The 27,922-nt window shown below is 39.8% G+C and overlaps 2 protein-coding genes across 2 annotated transcripts; one reads left to right on the forward strand and one right to left on the reverse strand.

The window, feature by feature from the left end:
- Positions 1–431: 431 nt before the first annotated feature.
- On the reverse strand, positions 432–2,855 carry si:dkey-251i10.1 (ADP/ATP translocase 2). Its single transcript, XM_028595629.1, has 4 exons — positions 2,640–2,855; positions 1,317–1,803; positions 1,074–1,214; positions 432–864 (listed from the first exon to the last, which is right to left on the reverse strand). Exons 1-4 carry the CDS (start codon positions 2,748–2,750, stop codon positions 707–709), a joined length of 897 nt encoding a protein of 298 aa, XP_028451430.1. The 5' UTR covers positions 2,751–2,855; the 3' UTR covers positions 432–706.
- An 11,966-nt stretch (positions 2,856–14,821) lies between these two features.
- On the forward strand, positions 14,822–27,088 carry LOC114567030 (GDNF family receptor alpha-4). Its single transcript, XM_028595919.1, has 8 exons — positions 14,822–14,888; positions 16,820–17,086; positions 17,168–17,260; positions 17,367–17,736; positions 19,657–19,766; positions 20,664–20,798; positions 22,235–22,371; positions 26,120–27,088. Exons 1-8 carry the CDS (start codon positions 14,822–14,824, stop codon positions 26,318–26,320), a joined length of 1,380 nt encoding a protein of 459 aa, XP_028451720.1. The 3' UTR covers positions 26,321–27,088.
- Positions 27,089–27,922: the final 834 nt, after the last annotated feature.

A 27,922-nucleotide genomic window follows, 5' to 3' on the forward strand; every position in this document is an offset into this window, starting at 1 on the left:
GGTTGCATTTTTATAATGTTCCTACATTTCATTAAAATAATTTAATGATTCTCTCCCAAGAGCTCGTCTATATTTCCCTGCTGTTTGTGATGAGTAACTAACAATGCACTCATTTAAATTAGATGTGAGAAGTATTGCAGAAACACGCAAAATTCTCAATAGGTCAGTAACTTTTATCACTGCAAGACAAGCATAAGCTAAATTAAGTATGCATCGTCTGCTGCTTACTATCAGGAGCCCGTCAAGCCCCTTTCAAAAAAAAGGAGCCAAGGCTCAGGTGTTCTACTCTACAATCCCAGCAGTGACCATGGTTAACCAGGAAGGCTCAGGAAGGGATAAGCGCAAGTAAATATAGCAGTTGAGTGTAATCCACTTCGTGCATTGCATTATCCAGTGATGCAGTGTACAGTGAAGACAGTTGACATCAATGGTTTAGATTGTTCCCCAGAATAAATTTATTCTTCAAGTTGGGACCATACAAACCTAGTGAATGACAGGAGGAGGTATCAGATTTCTTTAACAGGAATGACATTGGTAAAGAGGGTGTGGAACGTTTAAAATCAAAGATGCACAATGTACAGCCATCACCCACAGCTAGGGGTGAGACACTATTTTGTTCCCATAAATAAGGCAGAATGCAGAGTCCATAGAAATGGAGAGTTATTACATTTAGCCAAATTGGACAGTGATGTGACAATATGACAAATTACATGACTTTCTTCAGCTCATCATACAACACCAGCACAAAGGCGCCACCCATGCCTCTGAGCACATTGGACCAGGCTCCCTTGAAGAAAGCCTTGCCACCCTCATCGCGTGCAATCTTACGCCAGCAGTCAATGGTCCCGCTGTACATGATGTCAGCTGAGGAAGGGAAGAAAAGAACAGATGTTAAATAATGCGGGTAGAAGTAAACTAGTTATACAGACAGGCATACAAAAATATTTCAGTTCATTTCCAAGGTGCATTTAGTCCATAACCATGTATTCAAGCAACTATACACAATATTTATGTAGTTACAGCGGAATATGCGAATACGACTGCAAAGGTTTCCATTAATACAATAAACTCACCTCCTTTGCGACCGGACTGCATCATCATACGTCTACGGACAGTGTCGAAGGGGTATGAGGTCAGGCCAGCAACAGCTGTCACAGTCTGTGCAATCATCCAGCTCACCAATATATGGGTGTTCTTGGGGTCTGGAAGCATACCTGTTAACACAGGAAGGAAAAAAAGAAAAGAAAAGTCAGATCTAGAAGATTAACCACTGAGGAGGGTGGTCTGCAAGTGTATGTTAATGTAAATTGACGTACCCTTTGCGGTGTCATAGATGCCGAAGTATGCAGCCCTGTAGATGATGATTCCCTGCACGGACACATTGAAGCCCTGGTACAGACCTTTCAAGCCATCAGACTTAAAGATCTTAGCCAGGCAGTCTCCCAGACCATTGAACTCTCTACCGGCTCCAGCCTTTCCCACATCAGCAGCCAGGCGAGTACGGGCGAAGTCGAGGGGGTACACGAAGCAGAGAGAGGTGGCTCCGGCGGCGCCACCGGAGGCCAGGTTACCGGCGAAGTACCTCCAGAACTGGGTGCGCTTGTCAACACCATCAAGGAAGACCTTCTTGTACTTGTCCTTGAAGGCGAAGTTGAGGGCCTGGGTGGGGAAATATCTGATGACATTGGCAAGGTTACCTCTCCAGAAGGAAAGGAACCCCTGCTCCTTGGGGATACGGACAACGCAGTCCATGATACCCTTGTACTGCTTATCCGCGGTGATCTGCTTACTGGCATGCTGGACCTGGAATAATGAAATAGAAAGAACAGTTTAAAATAGGGAAGCTAATTCACTGTTGAGCATTGTCAATCACAAGGTATCCTTGTTGTGACCTTGTTGCATGTTAAACCTCTAAAAGTTGCTGCAAAGCCTGTACACAAGTCCCATTTCAACAGCAGTATGGGACTAGCAATCAAATGATTTACGTTACAGTGATTTTTTAATGTGAAAGAAACCTCTTTCAACATTAACCTAATAAAGAAAAACATCGTGGGTCAGTATGGTAAGGTTAAAGAAACAATGTCGCAGTGCAGGTTCAACAGAAAAGGATGTAACGTTAAAGCTTGTTGACCCAACTGTGAATGACTGCCGACGGGCCTCAGTGCAGCCATCTCGCTCATCATTAGGATACATCAGCCACCAGAAAGATTTCATTGTCAATCAAAGCTCAAATACAACCGGCATGTTGTCTTGATGTAATTCCCTATGAAATAGTAGAGTTTTAAAGAAATCTGAGGTGTTACAGTGTATTTGTACACAATGTCCCACTATCACTACAATCGTTTGTCCTTTGTTAGCTTAACGTTACGCCGGCTAAGGTTAACGTGAGGCGCTAACGTTAGCAACTAGCTAGGCTCGTGTAGGTCATTCCCACCCCACGATGACCTTAAATCCTTTAACTTACTACCATCAAGACTTTCATTAATTCTATATTATCGCATGCTACTGTGCAATGTACAACTCTGAGCCTGTGAACACAAGAATACAACCGGCAGAGGTAAGTGCTTAACTTTGCGGTTAGCAAGATCACACATGCTAGCCGGCTAACGTTAGTGAGCCTTCCGGAAGACAGTTTTTACCTGAAGGAGAAGCTTCACTCTCTCGATTGGGGCGACGGCTGTTTTGGAGATAGCAGCAGAGATACCACCGGCCAAGAAATCCTTGGCGAAAGAAATAGCTGTCTCATTCATGGTGCGATGTTCTTGGTGTGCCTTTCAGATAACAGTACAATCGATATAACCCACTGCCCTCTACGACTGATGGCCTGTACAGACGAAATGGCCGATTGCGAAGAAGCGTTGCGGATTTATGTAACACAATTGATCGCGATACAATACGAGAAGTGTGATTTGAGGATAATGGCCAATCCCTCAAGTCACGCGGCTCTCCGCCAATAGAACTGCATAGATAGTGATGTCGTCACTTTGCGTACATTTCTGTGCCCTTGGCGAGTAAATCCTAATACTACAAAATACACGTGAAGTAACTAAATTTAGACAGAAAACCATATTAGTTACTGCGTGGACTTGTTCTTATTTGGCTTCCTGCTCACTGTCACACCCTAGACAAGTGAAGACAGCAGCTTGGCCCTGACATTTAAGTGCTCTGAATGCTGGAGCAAAGTCACAGAGGTTCTTACAGAGCTGTCAAGGACTTCTCTGAGACATAGTATACCATGATTACTAACAACATATTACCTAATATTAAACAACTCTCAGCGAATGTGACGACTGTTAGAAAATGTAATAATACAATATGGTTATTTACAGTGAGGTGTAGCTTACTTCATTTAGGCCTGCTCAGTAGCCTATTCTGTATTATGTACTTTTTTCATGTATGTACTTTAGCCAAGCTACTAGGTAGGCTACTTTGCTTTGATTCAGATTATTAATGCAAAATATAACTCAACTAATAAATTATGATATATTATTAAACGTTAAAATACACAGCAGTGTATAGGCTAAAGCAAATACAATTAGTCCCATCTTTAACAGCTGCAAAATTAAAGTGATGAACACATTAATGAATCACTAATTATAATTAGTGATATCATGTAGGCTAGTATATGATTCTGAAATGGGCCATTCAGCACAATGAATAGCCTACTTACTTTCAAGTAGGCTATCGACCTTTTCAACGGAATTCCATTGCTAGGCATTAGCATAGACAGTATATAAGAAGGGCATTAGCCTGGACCTTTGGTAACTTCCTGTCATATGATGTCATTCACATACACTGCAACAGAAAACTTGGGCATATTTAGAATGTTTATGTTTACAGCTGTGAAATGGTCTATATTTTCATTCTAATACTTTTGAACTTTATACTTGCAATGCAAGACTTTTATTTGTTATAAGTTGTTGTTTTTTTTTACATTGTAGAATTGCCAATTAAAAAAAAAAAATCTATATACTTATTCCACTACTGAACCTAGACTATTAAGTATTGACAGCTAAACTATTTTGGCTTGCTAATTTGTGTTACTGGAATTCATATGGCGAAGTGCTGCATATAAATGATAAAATTCAAAAATAAAAGTATCATTCATCCAGTTTTGGCATGATCATAGTTGTCCACTAGAGGGAGGCAAGAGACTGCATGAAATGGGACAAACGTTACAAATAAGCTTACAAAGAAATCTTAAAACATGTTGTAACATCAACTGAATTTATTTAAAAAAATGTGTTGATAGAATGCTTTTAAGTGCCAAATTGTGACTTTTTAAAAGAGAATGGTATTTCTGACATCTATCTATCTATCTATCTATCTATCTATCTATCTATCTATCTATCTATCTATCTAAAAAAAGTATGTGAAAGACAGATGAAGCTTGACACATTGCTGACTTCCTGTTGCACTCAAGGTCTCAATGTTGTGACAATGTCGTAATATGATCACATGTTCCTGTGACAATTTTAGAAAATAGCTACACATGTTTTATGTCAAGCCTAATCAAACCACAGAACTGGAAGCAAAAGATGTTCCCAAGTACAGTGAATGCCAGCTGTTGAATATATTTGTCTTCAGGGCCTCATTTAAAGCTTATTATACCAAACCATGTTTAGTGTGACCATACAAAACTCAGATACAGTAAACACCTTTATATCTCACAGTAATACGCCAATGCTTACATCATTGGAGTCTGTATAACTTACAGGAACATGTATGTCTTACCTAATGCAATTGGTTGACCACATGGAGGAGCTGCTGTGATGCCTGCCACAGACCATGAAGCTAAAGTGAGAGAAGGCCAAGATAACAGTGAATGAAAACTGATTTAGCTGAAAACACACTGGGAAACAAGTTGTAAAATATCATTCACTCACTCATTCTGCAATATTTTGTTTTAGTTAGCAGTTTGTTTAGTCTGAATGCAGTGAAAGGTCTTCTTGTGCTGCCATGGTTACGGTTGATAACTTTTGACAAGGTTGATTAAGCTCATTGCTTTGTTGTTCTCATTTAGTTAGATGTGCATTTTAATGGCAGTCACTATCCACTTGTATTTCTTACTGCCAATTGAGCATCCAGTTGAACAGGAGGTGTAAATTAATCCGCTAATCCCTCTGCTGCCTTTTAATTACAGTGAGGACAACAGGTCAATGGCATGCTCTTTGCAAAAAATTGCTTGTTTTCTTTTAGTGAGAGGCAGAGGTAGGTTTTATGTAATCATTATTTGTTTGTAATTTTTTTTTTCATACAAAACATCTATAAATTACCTTGAAGTGAAAATTCAGTGTTGAGTGACTTTTATAAAAAGTAGATCCAATCCGAAAACAGATAAGTTTCTTAACCAAAACCTTCAGAAGACAAAAGCAAACATGGCAGCTGCTGTGTGATCAAACTCCCAAATTTAGTTTTGTGTTTACATCCTATAAGAGGGAGCAATATAGAGAATGGAAGCCTTTACCCTAGGATCTGTAGGCTACATATATATGGACATAAACTGTACAAAACGAAAAAGAAAGGATACCTCAGTGTTACAAGTGAGTATCACAGCTTTTAGTATTCCTCACTGCATGTCATCCCCTCTGAACTAACCCTTTCCCCACAGGTCAGCTGCTGCAGTGAGACAAGTAAAGATTTCACAGTCCCAGCCTGCTGTAAACTGATATGAATGGAAAAGGCTGTAAAGCTGCAGATTGGTCTCAATGCAGAGGAGGGAACATATTTAATGTAACATTTAAACTCACTTCAGCAGACAAATATAGGCACGTGTGGGAAAAAGACAAAGCAATATTTATAACCAGAAACATGGTCCAAAAGGTCCAAATGGAAACAGAGGACTTGCTCTGCTTCTTCAGCTCAAAATGCCGCTTGGTGTTACAAAACCCATTATTATAAGTGCAGTGTGAAGGTCAAAGACATTACTGTCCATCCAAAGAGATTTGATCAGCCTTGAAAACCATTAAAACACAATAAAACAAACAGTTTGGTTAATTAAGTGGATTAGTGAATGGTAATGATGTTGCTATGCTACAAATAGACTATACCATCCTAAAAGTATTGACTTTTTAATGCAGTCTATAGTCTACGCCTTGTGTTGTCCATCATGTTGATGCATGGACTAATAGCTGAAACAGTCCAGCTGTTCTCCCACAGGAAACATTTTAACACCCCATAAGCATATTCAGTATTTCCAGGAGCCAATCACATTGCGCCTTTAACAGAAATGCGCCATGCAGTCTAAAGTCTAAGCGCACTGCTCTCAACTCTGGCTGGACAACTGTGGAGCTGCGACGCAAGTCCGAATGCGACACAACTCGCGCTTGGAGACTGTAGTCTGACTGGAACTAACTGCTGATCGGATGCAGAGAAACTTTTTGGATGAATGTTTTTTGAAATGTGCGTCCACTAGAGAGTAAAATAACTGGGATCGGAAAAAAATAAATGGGACAACACAAATCGCGAGAACTTGAATCGCCCCAGCTGCGTGCACGGTTCAGTTTAGCCAACTTTGTGCAGTTGCCCATCTGATCTGCCTCACTTTGTGCGGGCGCAGCAAAAGCAGCAGCAGAGGAGGAGCAGGCTGGATGTGGCAGGAGACGGGTAACTGAGCTGCAGCTAGCCGGGTGCGAGTTTCCCCTGTCCCTACCTCTCCAATGTCCCCGGACAGGATGATGCTCATTGGACTTCTGCTCAATGTCTTCTCTCATGGTAAGCAGTAGCCTATTTCTAATTTCTAACAGCTGCTTTCTCTGTTTTAGATGTAGAATATATCAGCCACCTTTGAGATTGTATAATTCATTTACTGTAATCTGTTTAATCTGATAGAGTAGGTCAAAGTGTGTATTCCTTTTTGCAGGATGTCTTGTCTTCCAGTACCCAGAACTTGAACAATAACGCAACAATTACAGATTGCATCGAAGCCTCCATCCCAGAATCCACACGAGGACACTGTATTTTAGTTTATATTGCCGATGATGATGTTCCGGTGTTATTTTGACTCCGCAGACTCTGATAATAACTTAATCATAAAGCAATCTTTTTGTAAATTTGTTACAAATTTTGTCAATATTTGCACATAGTTTAGCTCATGTAGGCTATGTGATCTGATAGAGGACAACTGGCTCATTATTTAAAAAGAAAAAAAGAGATTATTAAGCACAAGACAGATTTATTATTCCAGGTTTGAATGAAACTTTCGAGATGACCCTCAAAAGAAGTCCATAAAAATCAGTGTCCCATTCAGTAGCAGCCTTAGATTTTTACATCTGGATGACATCATGGTAGGCTGTCAGGTCTGTTATTTCTGCCTTGGACTCGTTCCAAAAAAAAGCTGTTCATCTTCCCAAATATTGATTATACTGTCTCAGATCATGGAAATATCACACATGAATTGTTAAACTAAATGATGTTCTGAAAGCATTTGGGCTACCACATCTGTAAATCTTTAATATTTTACATAAGTTGTGCATTAGACATTAATAGGATGAAGGCTTACATGTGAAAGCAAAAATGTATAACTTCATGGCAGCAACATAATGGACCAGTAGTGCCATTGACTTACAAGTCTTTGTCTTCGCTGGTGATCAAATCTGTTGTGATCACACACACACACACACACACACACACACACACACACACACACACACACACACACACACACACACACACACACACAGGCTTCTACAAAATGAGTTATAATCATTAAAGTCAATAATTTGAGGCTGGAGAAGAAATCTCCCATGAACACAAAGTTTTTTGATTTCTGGTTATTGATATTGATTTGTGTCATTTTTGATCATACAGTAAGTGTTCTTCAGTGCTCAAGCAAGATCAGAAAATCCTTTTCTTTAATTGAATGTGGTTGTCTACAGGTCATCCTGAGCCATTGTTAACAAAGACTGTATGAAATATGAAACATAGCTCCCCCCTGTACTCTTCACTGCAGAAATACAATGCAAATACAGTAATTGTTAGGATTATTCACTGCATCCAGGAAAATTCAGATAATGTCAGGTGAGGCTCGCCATTAGAGATTAGTATCATAAAATAATGAATGCTTTCTTGTGAATGTCACACCTCAAAGGCACCCAGTTTATCATCCAGTGTGTCAAACCCACCTGCCAGGCACTTAGTTGGAATCACACCAAGAGAAGCAGTTATTTTCAAGCGCTACTTAATCGAGATGAGTCATTACAGATACAAATTAGACACACTGTCATGATGTTGAATTCTACCATTATACCTGATTGCAACATAAATTATTGGATTTAAATTTTGTTAATTGACATCATTAAAGAAAGGTGAAATCAGTGCAGAACCCCCTTGACTTTTTGGACAAACGTGTTGAAGAGCTGGCAGTTTTGGTCAGTCTAATGGACTTCCCCTGTCTAGGTTTATAGGTATTGTATAAATAGTGCCTCTGAACTGTATTACATTTCATACAATGTTATTTTTGCTTTGTAATATACTTTATCTGGCCTTGTGCAACTCTGTGACCTAAACAATTGCAGTGGGAACTTTAGAGGTAGAAAACAGCCTCCCCAAATTGTCTGTCACCATTGACGCTAACCAATGCTATCATAAATGTGTCTTCACAAGATTGAAACATCCAAAATGAAAGAAGAGAACAGGTGCAAACCTGATTCGTTCACTCCCCTATGAACAAAAACAGAGCCCTATATCTGCTTCATGACATCATACTTTACAACTAAATTGTGTGTGTTGAAAACACATTTTATAATTTATAAACTGTTGTATCCCCTGTTATGTGTCACTGATTTGACCTAATACTCAAATTACATATCACTTGTTCTCTACCAGTTATGTTTATTGTTTGCATGCATTGTTGCATTCATCCGTGTCTTTTCCCAAAAGAATAGCAGTGGCATGGCTAGACATCTCACAAATAATGCATGAGATCACTTTGAATGTTGCCATGCAGTAACTTCATCAGATAAATCAATGGAAAGCCGGCTATTGTTGAATGACATTAAACTCGACATTGACCCTTTGCTGCAAGGCCTCTGTGGATTATTGTAAATCCCAGTACAGACTGCAACTGGTGATTGAGTGCTGCTATTTTGGTTCTTCATTTAGTGGACGTGATTGAGCCGTAACACAGTTGTCATACATTTATTTGAACTCATTTTCCAGCTGTGTTAAGTTACACAGGTCTGAGGTGGACAAATATCCACATGCTCGAGCTGTTTCTGTTCAGGGTTTGACTATTTGATGTACACACTGTGTTGAGGGTTGAGCGCCCTCATACACACAGGTTTATCCAGTCCTTGGCTTCTTAATCTTTCTTACTGTGCCGTGGTCTTTTTTTCTCTCTTTCTGCTGAGGCATTGTCTTTATGCACTCTGTGCCTGTAATTCAGTTTTGTTTAGGATGACTGCACATAAAGATTAAATTGGCAACATGCCCATTGGACATTACTTAAATACAAACATAATTTTTTTTTTTTTTTTTTTTTTTTTTTTTTTTCACATGCTTGATGTTTTACTCTAAAGTCATAGTGCGTAGTTTCTGTTGCCCCCATGAGGAATTCTAAGTAATGACAACAACACTGTTGGCGCGTCCACAAGATAAAAGCTTTACGTGATCGCGCACATGATGGACTCTTCAGAAGAGGTAATTATCGTCACTCCAGTTTCTGCGTGGGAAAGTCACCGGACGACACAATCTTCTGAACATAGCCATACTCAATTCAATTCAATTCAATTTTATTTATAGTATCAAATAACAAGAGTTATCTCAAGACACTTTACAGATAGAGTAGGCCACACTCTATAATTTACAAAGACTCAACAATTCCAGTAATTCCCCATAAGCAAGCATTTAGTGTGACAGTGGCGTGGAAGTAGCTGGAAAAAAAAATGCAGAGAGAGTTGATAGTCTTAATTAGCAGTGTAGCAACTTATTTGGCAATGGCTTGAATGTAACGGACGTTTATTAATATCAAAAAGTTACGTACTAAAGCTTTAAAGAAAATCAGTTAAATCAAAATTAAGAATAACTTTAACAGCAAAATATAGGTTTCTGAATGACACCTGATTTTTATTAATTTCACTGTCACACTCATGAATGTTAATTTGTACAATTGATGTGTCATTACCCAGCCGGCCCTCACCCAGAAACCGACCGTATGGGTCAATAATGCAAGCAGCTCATAACGACCCATAATTATGTTTCTTGTTAGGCTGCGACCTCTCGCAGCTGTACTAATTACAAAGTACAGTATAAGAATGCCAAAGGAGGCAGGTTGGGGTTGTGGATGTGTCAAAAAAACACAGGACTTTCACTCAGGAGACCAGAGTTCATCTCCAACCAACCAAAAGTCAACTGTCATTTTGAAATTAACCAAAATTTTGTAAATCTTGGTCTGTGATGCTATGAAGTCCATGATGTCATGTTACATACTTCTTTTAGTAGTTTTACGCGACTCATTTTAAGCCAATCCCTGATATTTTACTAATCCAAAGTGTTTGTGTTGCCTAACTTAACTAGTTCCATTTAAAATCGCACCTGTTACCTTAAATAGAAAGGTCACATGCTTATGGTCACATGATTAAAGCTTATGGTCACACTGTGCGGCAGTAAATAGAACAGCCGTATGTGTCGTTTTGGGAGTCTTTCGACTTATAATATCGTTTAGGTATGAGGATGTGTTGGATTACCTGTAATACTTAATTTGTTGGTGTGTGCTCTGCAATTTGATTATCACTTATGCACACGCATGATGGCACCTGGAAAAACCTACAACCTAATCAAATCAATATGTGTGTCGCTGGCCAAGAAATATTTGGCACATCATAATGTAAACGGCACCATGTAGCAGGAGGTAGAAGCCTGAAATATTCACACAGCGGAGTACAGAGGAGTACAGAGGAGAGATGTTGCCTGCGTGATGTGGCTGCACAATCCAGCAGCGCAGCTCATTAAGGAAGGCCTCATCCGTGCCCTGGATACACTGGGCAACAGTTGTTCCAGAACACGAAATTATGATTCTTGTACGCACTAGATGAGTTGTCACTTTTGGATGCTCGGACCACATGCTACATGTTGGAAACACCTACACTGATGCCTGACAGGCATAATCAAGCCCTTTTATCATCTTTTTTTTGCAGCTCTCATTCATCACAACCTGCTCTGCTTACAACCTGCGTGTTATTTGATCAGAATTATTCCCTTTTGGTAAAACTGTCTCTATCTCTACTGTGTCACACCTTGAGCTTATTTCTCATTGCAAGTGTTGTTGTAGGCTGCATAGCACTGCTAGTAACTCCAGCGCTAGAGTTGTCTCTGCGGGGTGTGTGCATAAAAACCGATTAAAGCAAGTGAAACTGCGCTGCAGTTTTCAACATTCCAGTCACACAAAGATTCCGTCTTGTTAGCTTACACAAATTGAGGAGCAAACAAAGGTGTAATTTGCCTGTACAGGCAAAGCAGTTTGGGGCAATTTTGGAATCAGGGTTTGTTATTTTGGTATATCTACAACTTTTTGGAAACAGCTGGTTTTGTGCAATGAAATGAAATTGCAGCTTTTTGTGAAGACATGGTTTTGAAATCAAGTTGTTCTTTGAAGTGGACTTTCTACAGAAGATGCATTTCTACTGTGCTGGTTTGAGTGAGACTGTACAGTATGTATGGTCTTTACTTAGGCGTGACTGGCAAGGGTGAAGTCCTGATGTGAAGAAAGACGTGGGAGACACTAGGTGCAGCATCATGTAGGGATTGAGGAGGAAGGAAAGTTGCAAAAATTGAGATTAACAAGGGAAGAAGTTCAGTAAAAATATATGTGAGAAAAATATGGGCTCAGGGGGGGTCATTACACCCAGAAAAATTGGAAACATTTAAGTGAAATACAAGTTTTTATGACACGGGAGAGCACGTTAATTTGGTCATTTACAATGAGTAAAGGCAGAGTGAGTAGGATTGGTCCGTTGCGGTTTGTAAACACAACATTAAAAGTTGCCCCCCGCCCCCTCCCCCCCGGCTCAATGACACTAGCCAGTGAGTTAAGCGATTTTCAGTCTAGCTAGCTAATGGGCATAGTATTTGTTTCCAGACAGGAGAATTGACAGCAATTCAGCCTGGGCAAAACAGATCCCCGGGGAAGACGAGGTAGAGGCAGAGCAAAGGGCAAAGAAACACCCAGAAATGTCCTGCATACAGCAAAGTGAAAAGACAAAATACAGGCAGATACAGACACCGCCACACTCTTCTAGTGGGTTATAAGTGATGATTGAGAAGGATTATTTTTGTATGAGTCTATACATAGTTTTTTAGCAAATTCCTACTCATTGGGTCTCTATTAGGGCATATTGTTTGACAGCTGAGGTATTTGGAAGTTTTTTTTAATTACAATAAATCGCTGCTGTGTAGGTTTTTTTGTTCACGTGAAAATCTACTTCTGAAGAAAATGTCATCTACCCTGAAACAGCACGTAAAGAAGAGGAATAAGTTTGTTTTTATAAATGAAATTAATTTTTTCAAAGTGCTGCTCGACTGAGGTTGCCCAGGGCAGTGCCTGTAATTTTCCTCAATGAGAATGTGTGCAAACTGTTAAGCATATGTTTGATGTTAATTTGAAGTTTAAAGCTATACTGCGTAGTTTCTGTTGCCATGAGGAATTCTAAGCAATGACAACAACACTGTCGGAGCATCCACATGATACCAGCCTTCGGTTATCTCACCCCCACCCATTCATCACGCAGCTGCTAACACGGAGGATTAAAAAAACATGATGGACTCATCAGAAGAGGTAATTATCTTGTCATTTTTATGTCCTCTTTGTCTCCAAAGCTGAACACTGCTGTTGTCCTTTCTCAGCGGTGACGTAAAATGCATTACTCTTGCTTCTGCGCACGAATGTCACCGGACTGACACAGTACAGAGATCCTTGAAAAAAACTAATGGGACAAGATGGTGCTGAGTTTTTAATCAAACCTTACTGTGTAAAATTAAGGCTTTTTCATTTTTGGAAAGAGATGGGGTCAGTCACTTTTTTGTCTTTATTATGTATTTAATATGTTTAGACTTGGACCTAATCTAGCTACTACTTGCTGTTGCAAATGTCTACAAAGACCCCCCTTTCATTTGCCATGTGCTCTGTCCAATTTATAATAAATATATGTATTTTGAATGTAGTAGCCTAAATCCAAATTAAAATAGGCATTTTGTCAGGAAAACCATTGTTTTGACTCACAAACGTGCTCTATTGTCCTGCATCTTACTCACTCCCATTTATATGGTCCAATGCTTTCCAGTGTGGTCTCGCAAGGTCAATTAACTTTCACATTACGACTCCATTAACTGCACAGTATATTGGGGCTATTCAAATATTTACATACATTTACTGTACACCAACCAGGATATAATTATATCTACTAAAGCTCAAATATGCTAGTATGCAAACGCTGTATCTCATGTTCATGGAGTCACATCCTTAAAATAATCTGCTACTAATGAACCCAATAGGGTTCAATTAAGTTTAACAATTGTCATTCCAGCTATAAAAACACAGTTGAATGTAGGGCTATAACTAAGGATTTTTTTCATTCTATATAATACTAGAAAATACTGTATTGTAAAATGGCCATCACAATTTCCAAATACCATCTTGAAACTGCTTGTTTTGTTTGACTAAAGGGAGGCTGGAACAAGTAAAACTAAAGCTATAACATTCCACTTTAGACCACCTTTCTGTGTAACATTATTGTGCATGGAAACACTAATTTATATGCAGTCTACTTTAGGAATCCTACTGGTTTGACTGCAGGTCAGATGAATGAGTGCAAGTAGTAACAAGTGTTTCTCCAGTCTCGCTCTATCTTGTCGCCTTGCTGCCGTTTCTTCCTCGAGCCTACGACTTCCTGCCAAGATGTCCCTTCTGTCACGATCCCTGTGAACACATTTCACATCAGAGTCACACTCGCCTGCCATGGTCTCCTCTCAAGTCAAATTGCTGCTAAACAATCTGGATGCTCTGCTACCCATCCCACTCGTCTGAAAGGACGGAAGAGAAATTTTGCCAAACTAGTTCACTCCTCGTGAATGTCGGTGTGCGTGGTCTGTGGTTTTGTCATTTATGGCATTAACCTTCATCAGCTTTGCCTCACAAATTCTATTAATCACCCCAGTGAGAAATCAATAGGGTGTATTATGGCTCACATATCACAGTAATTCATCTAGATTTTCTCTCCTTTTCTTTTTTCTTTAAAACACACACACTCCATGCTCGGACCAACAATTCCCTTAACCCAGACTTTTCCTTTAGTAATTTCCTTCTCCAACGGCATTATGTGAGCACACTGCTTCTTTGTCATAAGTTATTAAAATAATTATGACCTGAAAAGCTTTTCTGTACTTCATAAAGGTTTTTGTTATCTGTGTGTGTGTGTGTGTGTGTGTGTGTGTGTGTGTGTGTGTGTGTGCGCTTAGAAACTAAAATTGCTGATAGTCTCTCTTTATCAATGGTAAGCCAGAGGGAGCAAACACTGAGAAGGGATGATGAATAAGCTGTGCACTGCCCAAAGGAGATTACATGAAGCTTGTTTAAATTGCAGCTAAACATAGCAGAATTTAATACTAGAGTATATTTATCAAGGTATCATTGAACATAGATAGGCAGGTAATCGTCACCTTTACATACCTTGGAGATCTGTGACTGTGAGTATGACTCATTGCCCTGTGTGTAGGGTTTGCTTCCCCACCTCTTCCCGTGGAGTCACTGCAGTAGCCTTGGCAGGTTTTCTGCAGTGGCGATGAAGCGGAGCCTCTGTTTATGATATGTCTCATGCCAAAGTGAGACATGGACCTCATGTGGAGCCTGAGATTACAAAACATGCAGCAGCAGAATTGGATTGCAACCGCTGCCAGTCAGCAGGCGCTTAATTGAAGTGTGTCACCGATCTAACACAATGCGTGTGTGTGTGTGTGTGTGTGTGTGTGTGTGTGTGTGTGTCTGTGATGTATATGTTAATGTACCAAAGCATAAGTCCATATGAGGTTAAAATAGGTACAGATATTGAACAGGAAAGTTCAAACATTCCTCCAGTCCTTTCTAGTTGCACAACATATTCTTAAATGTCTTAGTCAATTCCTTTTGTGCAGTTAAAAAGTGACAGGATATAGAAAATTAGCAAGATAAAGCTATTTATGCATATTGCCTACCCAAGCTATTTTTCCTTTTCTAGAATCGCTGTGTATAAAGTGTAATTTGCGGGGACAATTACGTGTCACATTTGAGAAAATTAATTTCCTGAAATGCTTCATCAGAATGCATTTTTATGAAGAGGGCTTTCTTTATTTTCTCTTGTCTCTCTCAGGCTGCCTCTGGCCTTTCTGCATTGTGTTTCTCATGGTGCAACAATCAGTATTATGAAATGATTTGTAGTTTTTCACTTTCAGTCATTCTGTACAGAACACTGCCAATCAACACACTCTTAATGCTTAATCACTGTGGGCCAACATGGCTGTTATTCTACTGAATAATGTATTTGTTTTAGAGTAAATATGTTTTGTGATATGAAACGCATTTTTACTCAACAACACTTGTATAATACAATGGGATGAATTCTTTTAAATACATACATATATATATATATACTGTATATATATATATATATATATTTGTCTGAGGGAACTTCAGGAGGGAAACATCCTCATAGTGAACATTTGAGTTGAGTCCCTGACTAAATGTTATTTCCAGATGTAGTCTCTGTCTGAAAGCAAAATTGGAAGCACTGTGCTGAATGAATTGGTTTTGTCTTTAGCATTACATGTGTAGACAGTTTCTGACATTGGTGAAAAGCATGTTTCAAGTGAAGCAGCACCCTGCTGCAAAAGGTTTGGCTCCCAGCTGTTCATGTGTTCTTTTACAATAATAACAGCATTGCTTTTGTACAATACATCCATGTGGACCTGTCTCTGACACTGATTTTCAACAGCATATCGCAGGTTTTTAGATTGATGAATGTATGTTTACTACTTTTCCATGATGGGTGTCAAATGAAGTAGAAAAAAAGGTATCAAATGATGTACTACTGATACTGTTGGTATTGGTATCACCTTCAGAGTACTGGTATTGGTACTGGTATCCTAATTCTTTAAACGATACACAGCCCTAGTATTAGGACATTGCAGTTCAGGGAGCAGGATAAGGTGGGCAGATTTGAAACTTGACAGGAAGGCACCATAGAGTCATAAAATGTCTCTAAATGTTGAGCTCGCTGATTTAGGAGCATTGTGGCGTGAGAAAGAAGAGGTTAACTCACAGTACCACAATGTGAGGTGACTGGCAGCTGGAGCATTTCCAAAAGCTTGGATGGACACATAGCTTGCATCAGAACAAACATTGAGACACTGTGCTGAAAATATATGGAGCTTTAATAAAAAGGCAACAGTTTACTGTAAGACTGTGTGCATAAAGCATTAGGCGTCAACTAGGAGTCCCATCAAGAAGATGAAGAAACAATTATGAAATAATTATAACCATAACATAACTCAGTAGTGTTAAATTAAATTATCCAAGAGACTCCTGTGTTTCTTTGTGGAACACCCATGTTGCTACTCTATTATACTTGTGTGCTTTCAATTTAATCCTCCTTGATAGATATTAAAGTAACCTATAGTGCAGTGCAGGGTCTATGGAGTGCACTCACCTCTCTCTGTTGTCTTAATAACTGCCTATTTAGCTTAAGGACAAATGGATACATGGGACCATAAACTGATCTGCTTTGCACAATACAACATTGCACATATTGGTGGTAATGTTGGCGACCACTGACAATATCAACCTCTCCTCCAGGTACTGCGCCAGTATCTGCATCCTTAGACTGTCTGGTGGCGGAGCAGGGCTGCATCCAGGAGCAGTCCTGCATGGTGCTCTATAGACTGCTGGAGTACTGTGCGGCTGAGGAGGCTGTGTCGCCCCTCGGCCCAGATGCCCGCTTGGAGTGCCTGGAGGCCCAAAACGCCTTGCAGCATTACCGCCCCCTTCAAGTTTGCAAGTGTCAGCGTGGCACTCGCAGAGAGGAACACTGCCTCAGGGTTTATTGGACTGTGAGATTTGCAGGTGGGTTTAAGCATTAGCATCTGTGCATTTTAATTCTCAGCTCCATAATCCATGTGATAATACTCTTCACTGTTGTTTCAGCATATGATGAGTATGAAGTGTCTCCATATAAAGAACTGGAGTTAAATCTGGTGAGAAACATTGAGATGTCACGTATGGCCTCCATCATGGCAGGTACTGCTCTTTTCATAAATAATTAAAGGTTTGGCACCCAAATCGCTGTTTGTAATGATTTTTATTTCCTGATATACTTTACTGTTTTCTTCCTGATGACCTCCAGCTTCCTCTCTTTCTGTGGACGGCCAAAACCAGTGTCTCAAGGCAGCGCAGGACTGTGGCCTATATGAGAAATGTGGCTCCCTGCGGTCAGAATATGTTGTAGCTTGCACCAAGCGTGCAGCAGTCTCTGACAACAGCTGTAACCGACAGAAATGCCACAAAGCCCTGCGGCGTTTCCTGGAGCGCGTGCCAGAGGAGTACAGCTTTGCTCTGCTCTTCTGTCCCTGCTCTGACACTCTGTGTGGGGAGCGCCGGAGGAAAACCATCGTTCCGTCATGTTCCTATGAAGAGAATGGGAAAGGGGAGGAAAGAGTGGGCAAGCCCAACTGCCTCAGCCTTCAGAACTACTGCTCCAAAGATGAGCTGTGTAGGTAAGATGGTTGTTTTGGTGTAATAATGCAGTACATTAAGTGCCCTTATTAAGGGTTTCAGCATAGAACCACACAGAAGAGAAGAAATGCAGATTTCACAATGCACCAAAGTATAAAGGAGCAGAAAATGTACCACAAAGAATGACTCTAGTACACTGGCTGCAAAAATGGTTGCACTATTAGGCAGTGTTTTGATGAGTGGGCCCCCATTTTATTTGTATCCCATGTAGGGATGCAACTACTATTTACATTCTTGATTAACCATTCGATTATTTTCTTAATTAATTGTTCTAAACAAGATCATAAAATGACGGCCAAAGTGACGTTTGAAAATAGTTTTTATCTGTCCTAACTCCAAAGATATTCAGTTACTGTAAAATAAGACAAGAAAATTCCCACATATAAGAAACTGGTACCACCAAAGTTATATAAATAAATTAGCTTTAGCATTAGAAAATAACCTTTGCAAATGTTTTATGAGGAAGGTTTGTTAGGCCTCCAGGCCTCAGAAGACAGCTTCTTTTTGCCTGTGGAAAGTGTAATGTAAACACGAAGATCAGTAGACGATCTGTTAATTAACAGGGGGGACGGACCTCTCCATGAACGACTTTTTTGGTTCTGTATTTTTTTAATACCCCCCTAGCTATATAGTTTAGAGAATATTATAGATAGTTTACAGAATATTATAGATCCAAAGGTGAAACTGACAGAAGGACGTGACTCAGAGAAAAAGTTGCAATTACAAATCTGTCTGCTACTTCAGCACCACGGACAGCACCATGGATTTCTTTTTTGGCTACTAATATTTCAGAGCCATGTTCAGGGCCATAGATTCTAAATTTTACAGACCTCAGTCCGATAAAGGACAAATGAGCCAGTCAGACTTCTCTAAACAACCCCTCTGCCCCTACACTCTCTTTGCTACTAGGGGATGGGAAGGGGGGATGGCAGTTTGACAAGATGCATGCATTTTGGTAATTTTGCTAACAAGCGGGATGGCATTGGGATGGCCTTCTGACAATGATACAATCCAAGCTGTCCTCAAAACAGACTCGGTCAAGGAGTCATGTATTAGACTATGACTTACATCAATTCTGGCATTTACTTGGTTCTAAGCTCAAGAATATCAGTCTCAAAAAATAACATAATACATTTTTATTTTGAATTTATTTATCCTTTCCTCACTGGGCAGTTTGCGTTTAGTTGCCCAGAATTGTATGTCTACGCCCCTGCCCATCAGTATAATTATAACTGCTTTGGTGAGGCTAATTTTAGTCATTACTTTATGGGACTTTCTTTCATTAATACCAGTCTAGTCTGTGTAAATGTTACAGAGGTTATTAATGATAAGAGAAAAAATACTGAGAAGGTCATGTAAAATCCCCCTCTGTAGTATTAGTGACAGCTTTATAACAGGAAGAGAGAGGAGCATTAACAGCAGCTGACGTGTTTCTTGCGGAAAGCATGGAAAATGCAGAGAAACACTCATCACATTCATACAGCGTCTTCAGTTTTAGCTCAAGGTATACAGTATTATAGATCTGCTACAAATGACAAAATGTCTTGGACTGTGTGCATGTTTAATACTGAATTTCATCTAGTTGTAAAATCTATAGCTTGTAAACCTCTGAGATTAGCTGTCACTGTCAGCACTGTGGATATTATCCTCACCCTGAATACCAATGGTTGCAAACAATGTGTGACTATAGGTGTACAATGCAGTGCAATCGACCCTGAATCCCAAAATTAAATTTTCAAATTACTTTAAAATGCACACTCTGTTTCTCTGTGCTGACGGATAAAAACAGTTTATCTTTGTGTGTGTGTGTATGTGTGTGTGTGTGTGTGTGTGTGTGTGTGTGTGTGTGTGTGTGTGTGTGTGTGTGTGTGTGTGTGTGTGTGTGTGTGCACGCTTTTCAGATCTCGGTTTGCTGATTTCCAACACAACTGCCAGCCCTCCCCTCTGTCTGCCTCTGGCTGTATGAGAGACAGCAGAGCCATGTGCCTGAAGGCCTACGCTGGACTTATAGGTGGGAAAGAGGAAAAGAAATAGATAGATAGCTAGAAGAGGCTGAAAGAAAAAGAGGGAAATGTTCAGATAAAATAAGACAGAGAGCTGCTCAAAGAACTTGTTATTGGAAGAAAATCACTAGGTGTCTAACAGTGATATTTGACTTTAATAGACACATTGATGTATTGACCATTTGTTATTATTTATGTAACCCCTGGACTCAGAGTGACTCACGTATGATGCCAAATGTGTAACGTTAAAAGCATCTCCGTTCTCTGTACTAATCAGACTTCATATCACGTGTCTCTGACTGTGATATGATAATGCTTGACCCTAAAGTTAGATAAATAACAGACTCTCACAGCTATCCTCAATCATTTGAGCATGCTTGATGTACGTGTGTTGCTGTGAGTCCATCTGCAAAAGATTGCAAAAAAGCTACAGAAGTGTTGCCTAAAAGTGTTTATTTAAACAAAAATTGCCATCACATTTAGAGTTGTGTTGCATAGAATTATTATTTTTTGCACTAAATAACTCTACAGAGGTTCATAAATGGTAAACTGCAAAAAGCTGCTGCATCACTTTCAAAAACTTGATTTAAAAATTGCATTTCTAGCAGCTCTACAAAAATGATCCAGGCAATATTATTTCCTTCTGTTTCCCACACAGTATTTTTCAAAAAGTAATTTTGTGTACCTGCAATTATCAATACATAGAGCTGGAAAACTGGTGACACCGGGTCCTCAGGGCACCAATATTGTTGTTAAACTGCATCTTATCTTCCATGGAGGTGTGTGCTGGAAATGAAATTATTTTGCCTCAGGAAAATATTTCGTAAAAAGTTTTTAAAGTTGCACCTGTAATATTATATATATATGTAGACCTCTATAACTGTATGTCCTCTTTCTATACTAAGGCACCATCATGACTCCCAACTATGTGAGCAACAGCAGCACAGAAGTGTCCCAGTGGTGCACATGTGACGGCAGTGGGAACGAATGGCAGGGCTGTCAGCGCATCCTGCACTTGTTCAGCAACAATATATGTCTGCGTGAGTGAAATGTCATTAGGTTAAGGCATGCAGTGCAATATACTATATATGTCCATGGTGAGTCACAAAGACTTAAGTGATAATAATTAATGAGTTAAAGCTCCCGGAGTTTCCTGCATAAAATATGTGCAGCTTCCAGGATAGAAGCTGCATGGGACTATGTGTTATTTGAGTGACAAATGTTTCCAAACTTAACTCATATACAATAACTGTCATTTATTTCTGTGTCAAGATGACAGAGGAAACGTTACCTTTTAGCTGTCAAATCTGAGTATAAACTAAATTGATCTTGAGATGCTGCTCATACTAAAGCATTTTATAATGTGCATTAATGCAGAATTCAGATGAGGTGGTTCGTAATTGATGATTGAAAGGCCAAACCATTGAACCTTAATGTTTTCTTATAAATTAGTAAATGGTGAGAGATTCTCCCTTGTGTCTGGTTGGCTGCCAAATGTGAATGCCATTTCCAAGTTCTGTGGAGTCAATGAATCCTTTCTCCAAATGTGATAAACATGAAGTGGCTTCTTGTTGAATTGTTGCCAAACCAGCAGGCCTGGAAAGAGATTCAAAATATCCTCCTCAAGAAGGACGGTTTGAGTATAAAAGTAACTCTTTTACTGTGAAATGTGCTCTCAGTAACAACAATTGATATGCTCTGTATAACACTAAAATACTAAGGGTCAGAGGACAGTCAGGTTGTTTTAATTGAAATTTCCCATACACAACCATCTGCAAAAAAGTGACTGTAATGTGGTGAATGATTTTTTTTCTGATCATCACAAACCCACCTAAATTACTCATTTTATTATCAGAATTCGATCCATTCAGACCAGTAACATTTGGAAAGTCTAGAAGAGTGATGATTACATTTTGTATACATTTATGTGTGTGGGGAGCCAATAGGAATTCAGAGGTCTGAGATGCACTGACATGCTCTCAACCCGACCCGGCTGGAGAAGGGCTATAGAGCTCTATAGGCCTCAGAAACCCATAGAGGCTTTTCTTGGTGTATCCACCCAGTGATCAACTTTCATAGAAATGAATCGGGTGCCCTCTTTGAACTCGGTATCAGTTGTCCTCAATGCATCCATGGCTCATAATGACAATGCTAACACTCAAGTTATTACAATTCATCCCGTGGTTGACATGGATGTATCCACCAAATCCATCCAATAGTTGTGGACATTAATAAGCCTGGACCAAAGTGGTGGACTGACCGACCGACCTACCAATAATGCCATCCCAAGAGCTATGCCACTATAATGTGGTTTAACCAACAAATTCAAATGTATTTTGCCCAATCGTGCACAGTATTTACAGGGTTGGTGGCTTTAACTATGCTTTTAAAAGTCACTGATAATATTTTGGTGATGCTACAAGGATGTATAAAGATGTGAAGCTAATGAAGAAGGCCCCTGCTGATTGTGTTTCAGGCAATGCCATCAGCTCCATGGGAATCTCCGCACCTCCTCCTGTGGAAAACACTCCCGTGCCAGCTTCTCAGCCCTCCCCGCACGTCTTCCAGGAGAGGGTCCACGTCAGTGTTAACACTCTCCCTGAATTCAACAGTGTAAGCACTCTCTACTTCTTCACTGTCTTACCATATGCTAGTGTTCAACACTTGCTACAAGCTGAATTAAAATAGTCAACTATATATCAGGTGGTAACACCAAAGTATCACCAGGGACTGTAGCAGTGAGCTGGGCCCAGCAGCTCCCTCCTTTACCTCTACCTCTCACTGTGGCTGAGGATTAGCCGTAGGTCTTTGCAGTATTAGTCTCAACCCTTACTGTTAATATTCATGTATGCACACTCATCTGCTCCATACTCCCCATTTTCTCACAATTTTAATCCTCCTTATTCCTCCTATCCTGTCCCACAATGCCTTACAGCACTGGCACCCTGCCACTGGTGGGCTGCATATTACATATACAGATATACAGTTTATGTAAAGATGATGCATTTGGGTTTCCTAATTTAGATGTAGCACTGAAGTTGTGATGATGCATTCTAATGCCAGCAACAAAGTGAATGTCTCCTGTAATAACAAATAACAGTTTCCCATGACCTTAATAAGCTTAACATTTGATTTGAGAAAAACCTCAAACTCAATTGCCAACAAACACATTTTTAAATAGATTCTGAAAAATGTTTTACTATGCTAAAGCAGTAACAGAAAGGAGGAACAACAAGTGCTCTCCTCTAGTTGTGATGGCAGTGCCAGTTGAATAAAGTTTGGGTAAAAAACAAAAATCAGAATGAAGGTCTGTCTGTTTTCAGCTTGTACACCCTCACACAATCCTCTCTGTCTGTGTTCAAGTAGAGGCTTCGCTGTATTGAGGGCTGTCTAGAAGCAGTTAGTGGGAAGAATATGTGGACTGTTAAACCTTTCAACAGTGAGATGCCAGGGAAAGAAGGAAACACTATATAAATTTAAATTTTGTAAAATATTTTATTTGCTATTTTAAGTAATTTTAGACAAAACAGGTGAATTTTAAACTTGAAGAGTAACTTATTGTCAGACTTAGTAGAAACCAATGTGTCACCGTCCTCCCTACAGTTTAAATTGTGTTGCACCTCTGACCACATCCAGCATCACTGATAGTTGTGGTTATGTGTGATCACAAGTGCGCTCTGTTGTACCTGTTACCACACCCAACAGTGATGTCACAATGTACTGACGCACCCTGGAGTACACTTCTACATCACTGCAGCAAGCTGAAAAACAAGATTTTTGTTAATGATGGGTTTAGCCTACATGTACCTCTGAGTGAGCTAACCTGCTAGCATGTTTAGTGCTGGCTGACCACTACTAGCTGTGTGAACAAGTGACTGGGGTTGACCTTGTTGTTTTATGAGTTTTTATGAGTTGTTGATGATGATGATGAACATGTGTTGTCTTTTTCCAAGTTGAGTTGGTGGAAGTCTTTTTCTGGACGGCAGACTCACACAATAAAGAATTTGAGGGTAACTTAAAGGTCCAATATGTAATATTTGTACTGTAATAAATCCAAAAATGACACCAATGCCTCATCAGATATTAAGGAAACATGTTAAACTGAAATACTATTTTTTCTGACAACAATGCTAATTTCAGTATTTTTTCTTTTTGAAATTTACATTCCGTGACGGAATTTATGTTTATGTTTTGATCTGTGTGTTGTTATCAGCGGCCCAGTTTGACAGGCAGGCCGGGTTGCCAGATATACCTGTAAAAACGTAAACCCAGCGCGCTACAGCTGTAACGTTAGTACAGCCATGAAAGCAGCAAACAAACGAACAGGATCAACGGAGATAGATTCTACATGACATAAAAAAAGAAAACAGCATGTTTCTAACAGTTGCGTGACCAGAGACGTAACAACCCCCTGGTAAATATTGGAGATGTATTTGAAAGATGGAGACAGCTTAGAGCCCAAAAGGACGCAGAGTTGGCTTATTTTCTCCTGAACCGGTAAGCATTAGCTCCACGCTAATTTATCACAGCTACTAGGGATGGGCATTTTTTGTCATTTCAACATTTGTGTACTCACATTGAATTATATAGCTAGAGTAACCAAGTTGGTTACTCGCAAAAACAATTGAGACATAGCCAGTAAAGTGATCCCGACTGGTCCTGGCTAACGCCGCCATGCTAACCCTGCTAACTGTTAACGTTACCGGGCAGCCCATGGCTGTTTACAGCGTGTAGCCTCTTCAGCGGCTGGAGCCGACAACGGTGAGTTATTTTAAGCCACGAGAGGGGGGCTGTAAATCGGAAAGAGGGGACTATGAGTTTGCAGTGTGTTTAGCGATTGTTGCCGTAATTCTAAGCCAATGAAGTGTGTTCCGTCGGCAAGGTAGTGGTATTTTTAGCGTTTCGTATTGTAATTCTAAGCCGAGGAAGTGTGCCTGACTGGTGTGTGGAGAGGACAGTGAGGTTGTTGTGTTTTTAGCGGTTCATACTGTAATTTTAAGCCGAAAAAGTGTGTCTGTTAGTTGGTTACAGAGCTCCACGTGAGCACGGGCTTTTATGACTGTCAATATAGCCAGCATCTAACGTTAGCTACTCGGCTGTGCTGTGGAGTAATGTCTGGCTATGTGAGACTAGCATCTAACGTTAGCTACTCCGCTGTGCTGTGGAGTAATGTTTGGCTATGTGAGAAAAGCGTCCAGCTACATTGTTGTGAATGCTGCGGTCTCAGCCTGGCAACCCCCGTGAACTTCGAGTCTGGGCAGGAGGGGGCGGGGGAGACGACTCTCCAGTATTTTGAATTGGTAGTGCAGTAACTATTTTAACCGCTAGCTGCCAGTATTACACACAATATTACATATTGCACCTTTAAACAATAGAATTGTAATACAAAAATTGAAAGCAATTTATATTGAAGGGGTGATTTCAATCTCATTAACTAGAGGTTATTTTTGCATTTATATTATTATACTATGGGCACAATGTCATATTTTGGGTATAATGTCATGTTTTGGAGGGAGGTTAGCTTGCTACAAGTGTGTAGTTTGTTTCTCATGTTCATGATTTTTACATTTGAAAAAATGTAGCATTTTTCAAACCACAATTTGTATATTTGGACTACACCAAATCAGATGGCAAAGGGCTACTCCTGTTTGATGCACACTGGAAATGTCTTCATACTATGTTCTGTCAGCAGCAAACCTCAGACACTTATTTTGGTGGACAGATTAGCCAATTTATGATCAAATAAATTTAAGTGTTGATCTAGATCTAGATTTCTGCCAATACATGGTTATTGTTTTCTTACCCATGATGATTTGTATTGATGCCTCCAAATCAGGCTTACTGTAAGATAGTAGCCTATATAATACATATAAGTAAGTACATATCATCTTGCTGCACTAGCATTAATATTACCATCTCTTACATTCACACACCAGGAGGCCTGTTTGTTTGTCTAGTTGGGTCTATTAATTCACTTTTAAATGATGCAAACATGTGAATAAAATACAACACAGATTAATTTTGGGTGTGTTATGGGTGTCTTATATATTTAGATTAAGTCTGTGATTTAGACAGCCCAGTTATCACTTTTGAACATATACTTCAATTTGCAGACACAGAGAAGTTACTGATTTAGTTACTTGAATCAGCCCTTTTCTGACACAGTGATAAAATGTTAAACTGTAACATATATCTTTCTTTTGTCAGTTGAACCACGGTATTGTTCAAACTCTTAACATAATAGCAGCTTTAGGATATTTTCTTTTGCAGTTTTAAATTCTGCATATGTGAACTTTCTCTTCCCTCCATGCTCCACCACTTCTGTTAATTGGAGGAATCACTCTTTCCCCTGCTTTTACAGATGGAGGAGAGCGAGGAAGAGGAGCAGGCGGAGGAAGAAAGTGAGGAATTCAACATCATCCCACCGTATTCTGAGAAGGACTCTAACGCTGAATCGGGGGCTCGAGGAAGTAAACGCGGAGCAGCTAGCCGAGCAGTACCCGTGTTAACATTACTGCTGCTGCCTACGCTCATCCTGGACTGGGAGTGTTGGAGATACTGAAGCTTCCATCTCATTCTTCGCTCATATTTTACACTCGCTACCACTTTCAAATCTATCACAGCACTCAGAATGAGCCACAGAGGACATTTGCGTGGAATAAATGCCCAATTTCCTTCTTTTTTTCATTTTTAAAACTGAAGACTTTATTTTATAATTATTTGTCTCCTATCATTGCCTCCTCAAGAGTCAAATGATATCAGTAGTCCCGCAGTATCTGCCACGTCTTTGCTCTAATCCTCTCCTATGAAATGCAGGGAACAACGTGAGCAACTATATGAGTGCATGGGTGAATTTAGAAAATGCTGTCTGGGCAAATACTCTATCTTGAGCGTGCTTCAAACTCAAAGTACATCCCCTCTTTTAACAAGAAGTACATCGCCCAAGGCCACATCCACTATACACACCATAACCAGTCTACTCCACTGCAACCAGGCTGGAGCATGGCTTTTGATTTCTATTTCATGACTCATGTCACATCCGTTTCTCTGTTGGCCCCTTTGGCTTTTCCTCTCCCTGCTTCATATGGTTGAGTAAGATAATCCACTTTACAACAAGCTAATAAGAAACTGCACCACACTTAAACTGCTTTGTACCATTGAAGAAGGAAAAACTTTTAACAGTTGCTTAAAAAAGTGATAAGACACAAACCAAATGTGTTGTCACATACATTATGAATGAGAGATCATTTGCCTTCTTCTTACTTTGTGCCAGGCACGCCGTTATGGGTTATGGGTTATTTTCAACAGGCCCACCCAAAACATTTCTTCAAAAAAAAAAAAAAAAACTATAATATTATAATTTGGTGAAGAATTATTAAAAATCAGCAAATAATCTCATAATTTGTGCTAAAATAGTCTAAATGTTTAGTTTTCAAAAACAATTTTAAAAAAGCTGGTCATGGCTATTTTTATGTTTCTGCGCAAGTTCAGCAGACAGTGAGGTTCGGATCGGATGTAGCTTGTCGGTATGCTAGGCTAGCTCCCAGTGATCTGAGAGTGTGAAAATCATTTCCAGTAAAGGACAAGGTTGCAACAGTCGTTGTTTAGGTACCTTAAATGTGCACGAACGGTCTCAGAGTCATCGCTGCAACCAGGAGATGAAGGAGAGCTGAGATCCACAACACCGAGCACATCTTCTCTGCCAGCCCAGGATGCTAGCACGGCTAGCGCTGTTAGCGCGGCTAGCGCGACCAGCGCCGGTGCTATAGCCTTTGCCTCTGCCTCGCGAGTGGATGATATAACCCTGTGGATCTGTCTTCCGTGGATGATCCCACAACTCAACCATGCTAAAGTATCCAGTCACACTAAAGTAACAGTTTGTCTCGGTAGAACTTGAGTCTTGTTTTACATGACAGATGACGTTGTCAATGAACAAGTTCTGTGGCCAAGTATTGATTGAAACTGTCGGGCAGTGTTGTTGATCTGTATATTGTTGAAAACTTAAAACAATTAAACAGAATTGTGAAATATTGGGCCTCATGTTATACGAGCAGAACTAAACTATGTTTTGGGGAAATATTAGATTCCTGACCACTTTTACAGTCTATAGGCCTGAGATTAGGAGAGATGTGCTATAGCACAGCCAGGTATGGTGCGTAATGGA

The sequence above is a fragment of the Perca flavescens genome, chromosome 13 (genome assembly GCF_004354835.1).
Source record: "Perca flavescens isolate YP-PL-M2 chromosome 13, PFLA_1.0, whole genome shotgun sequence".
NCBI classification, from domain to species: Eukaryota; Metazoa; Chordata; class Actinopteri; order Perciformes; family Percidae; genus Perca; species Perca flavescens.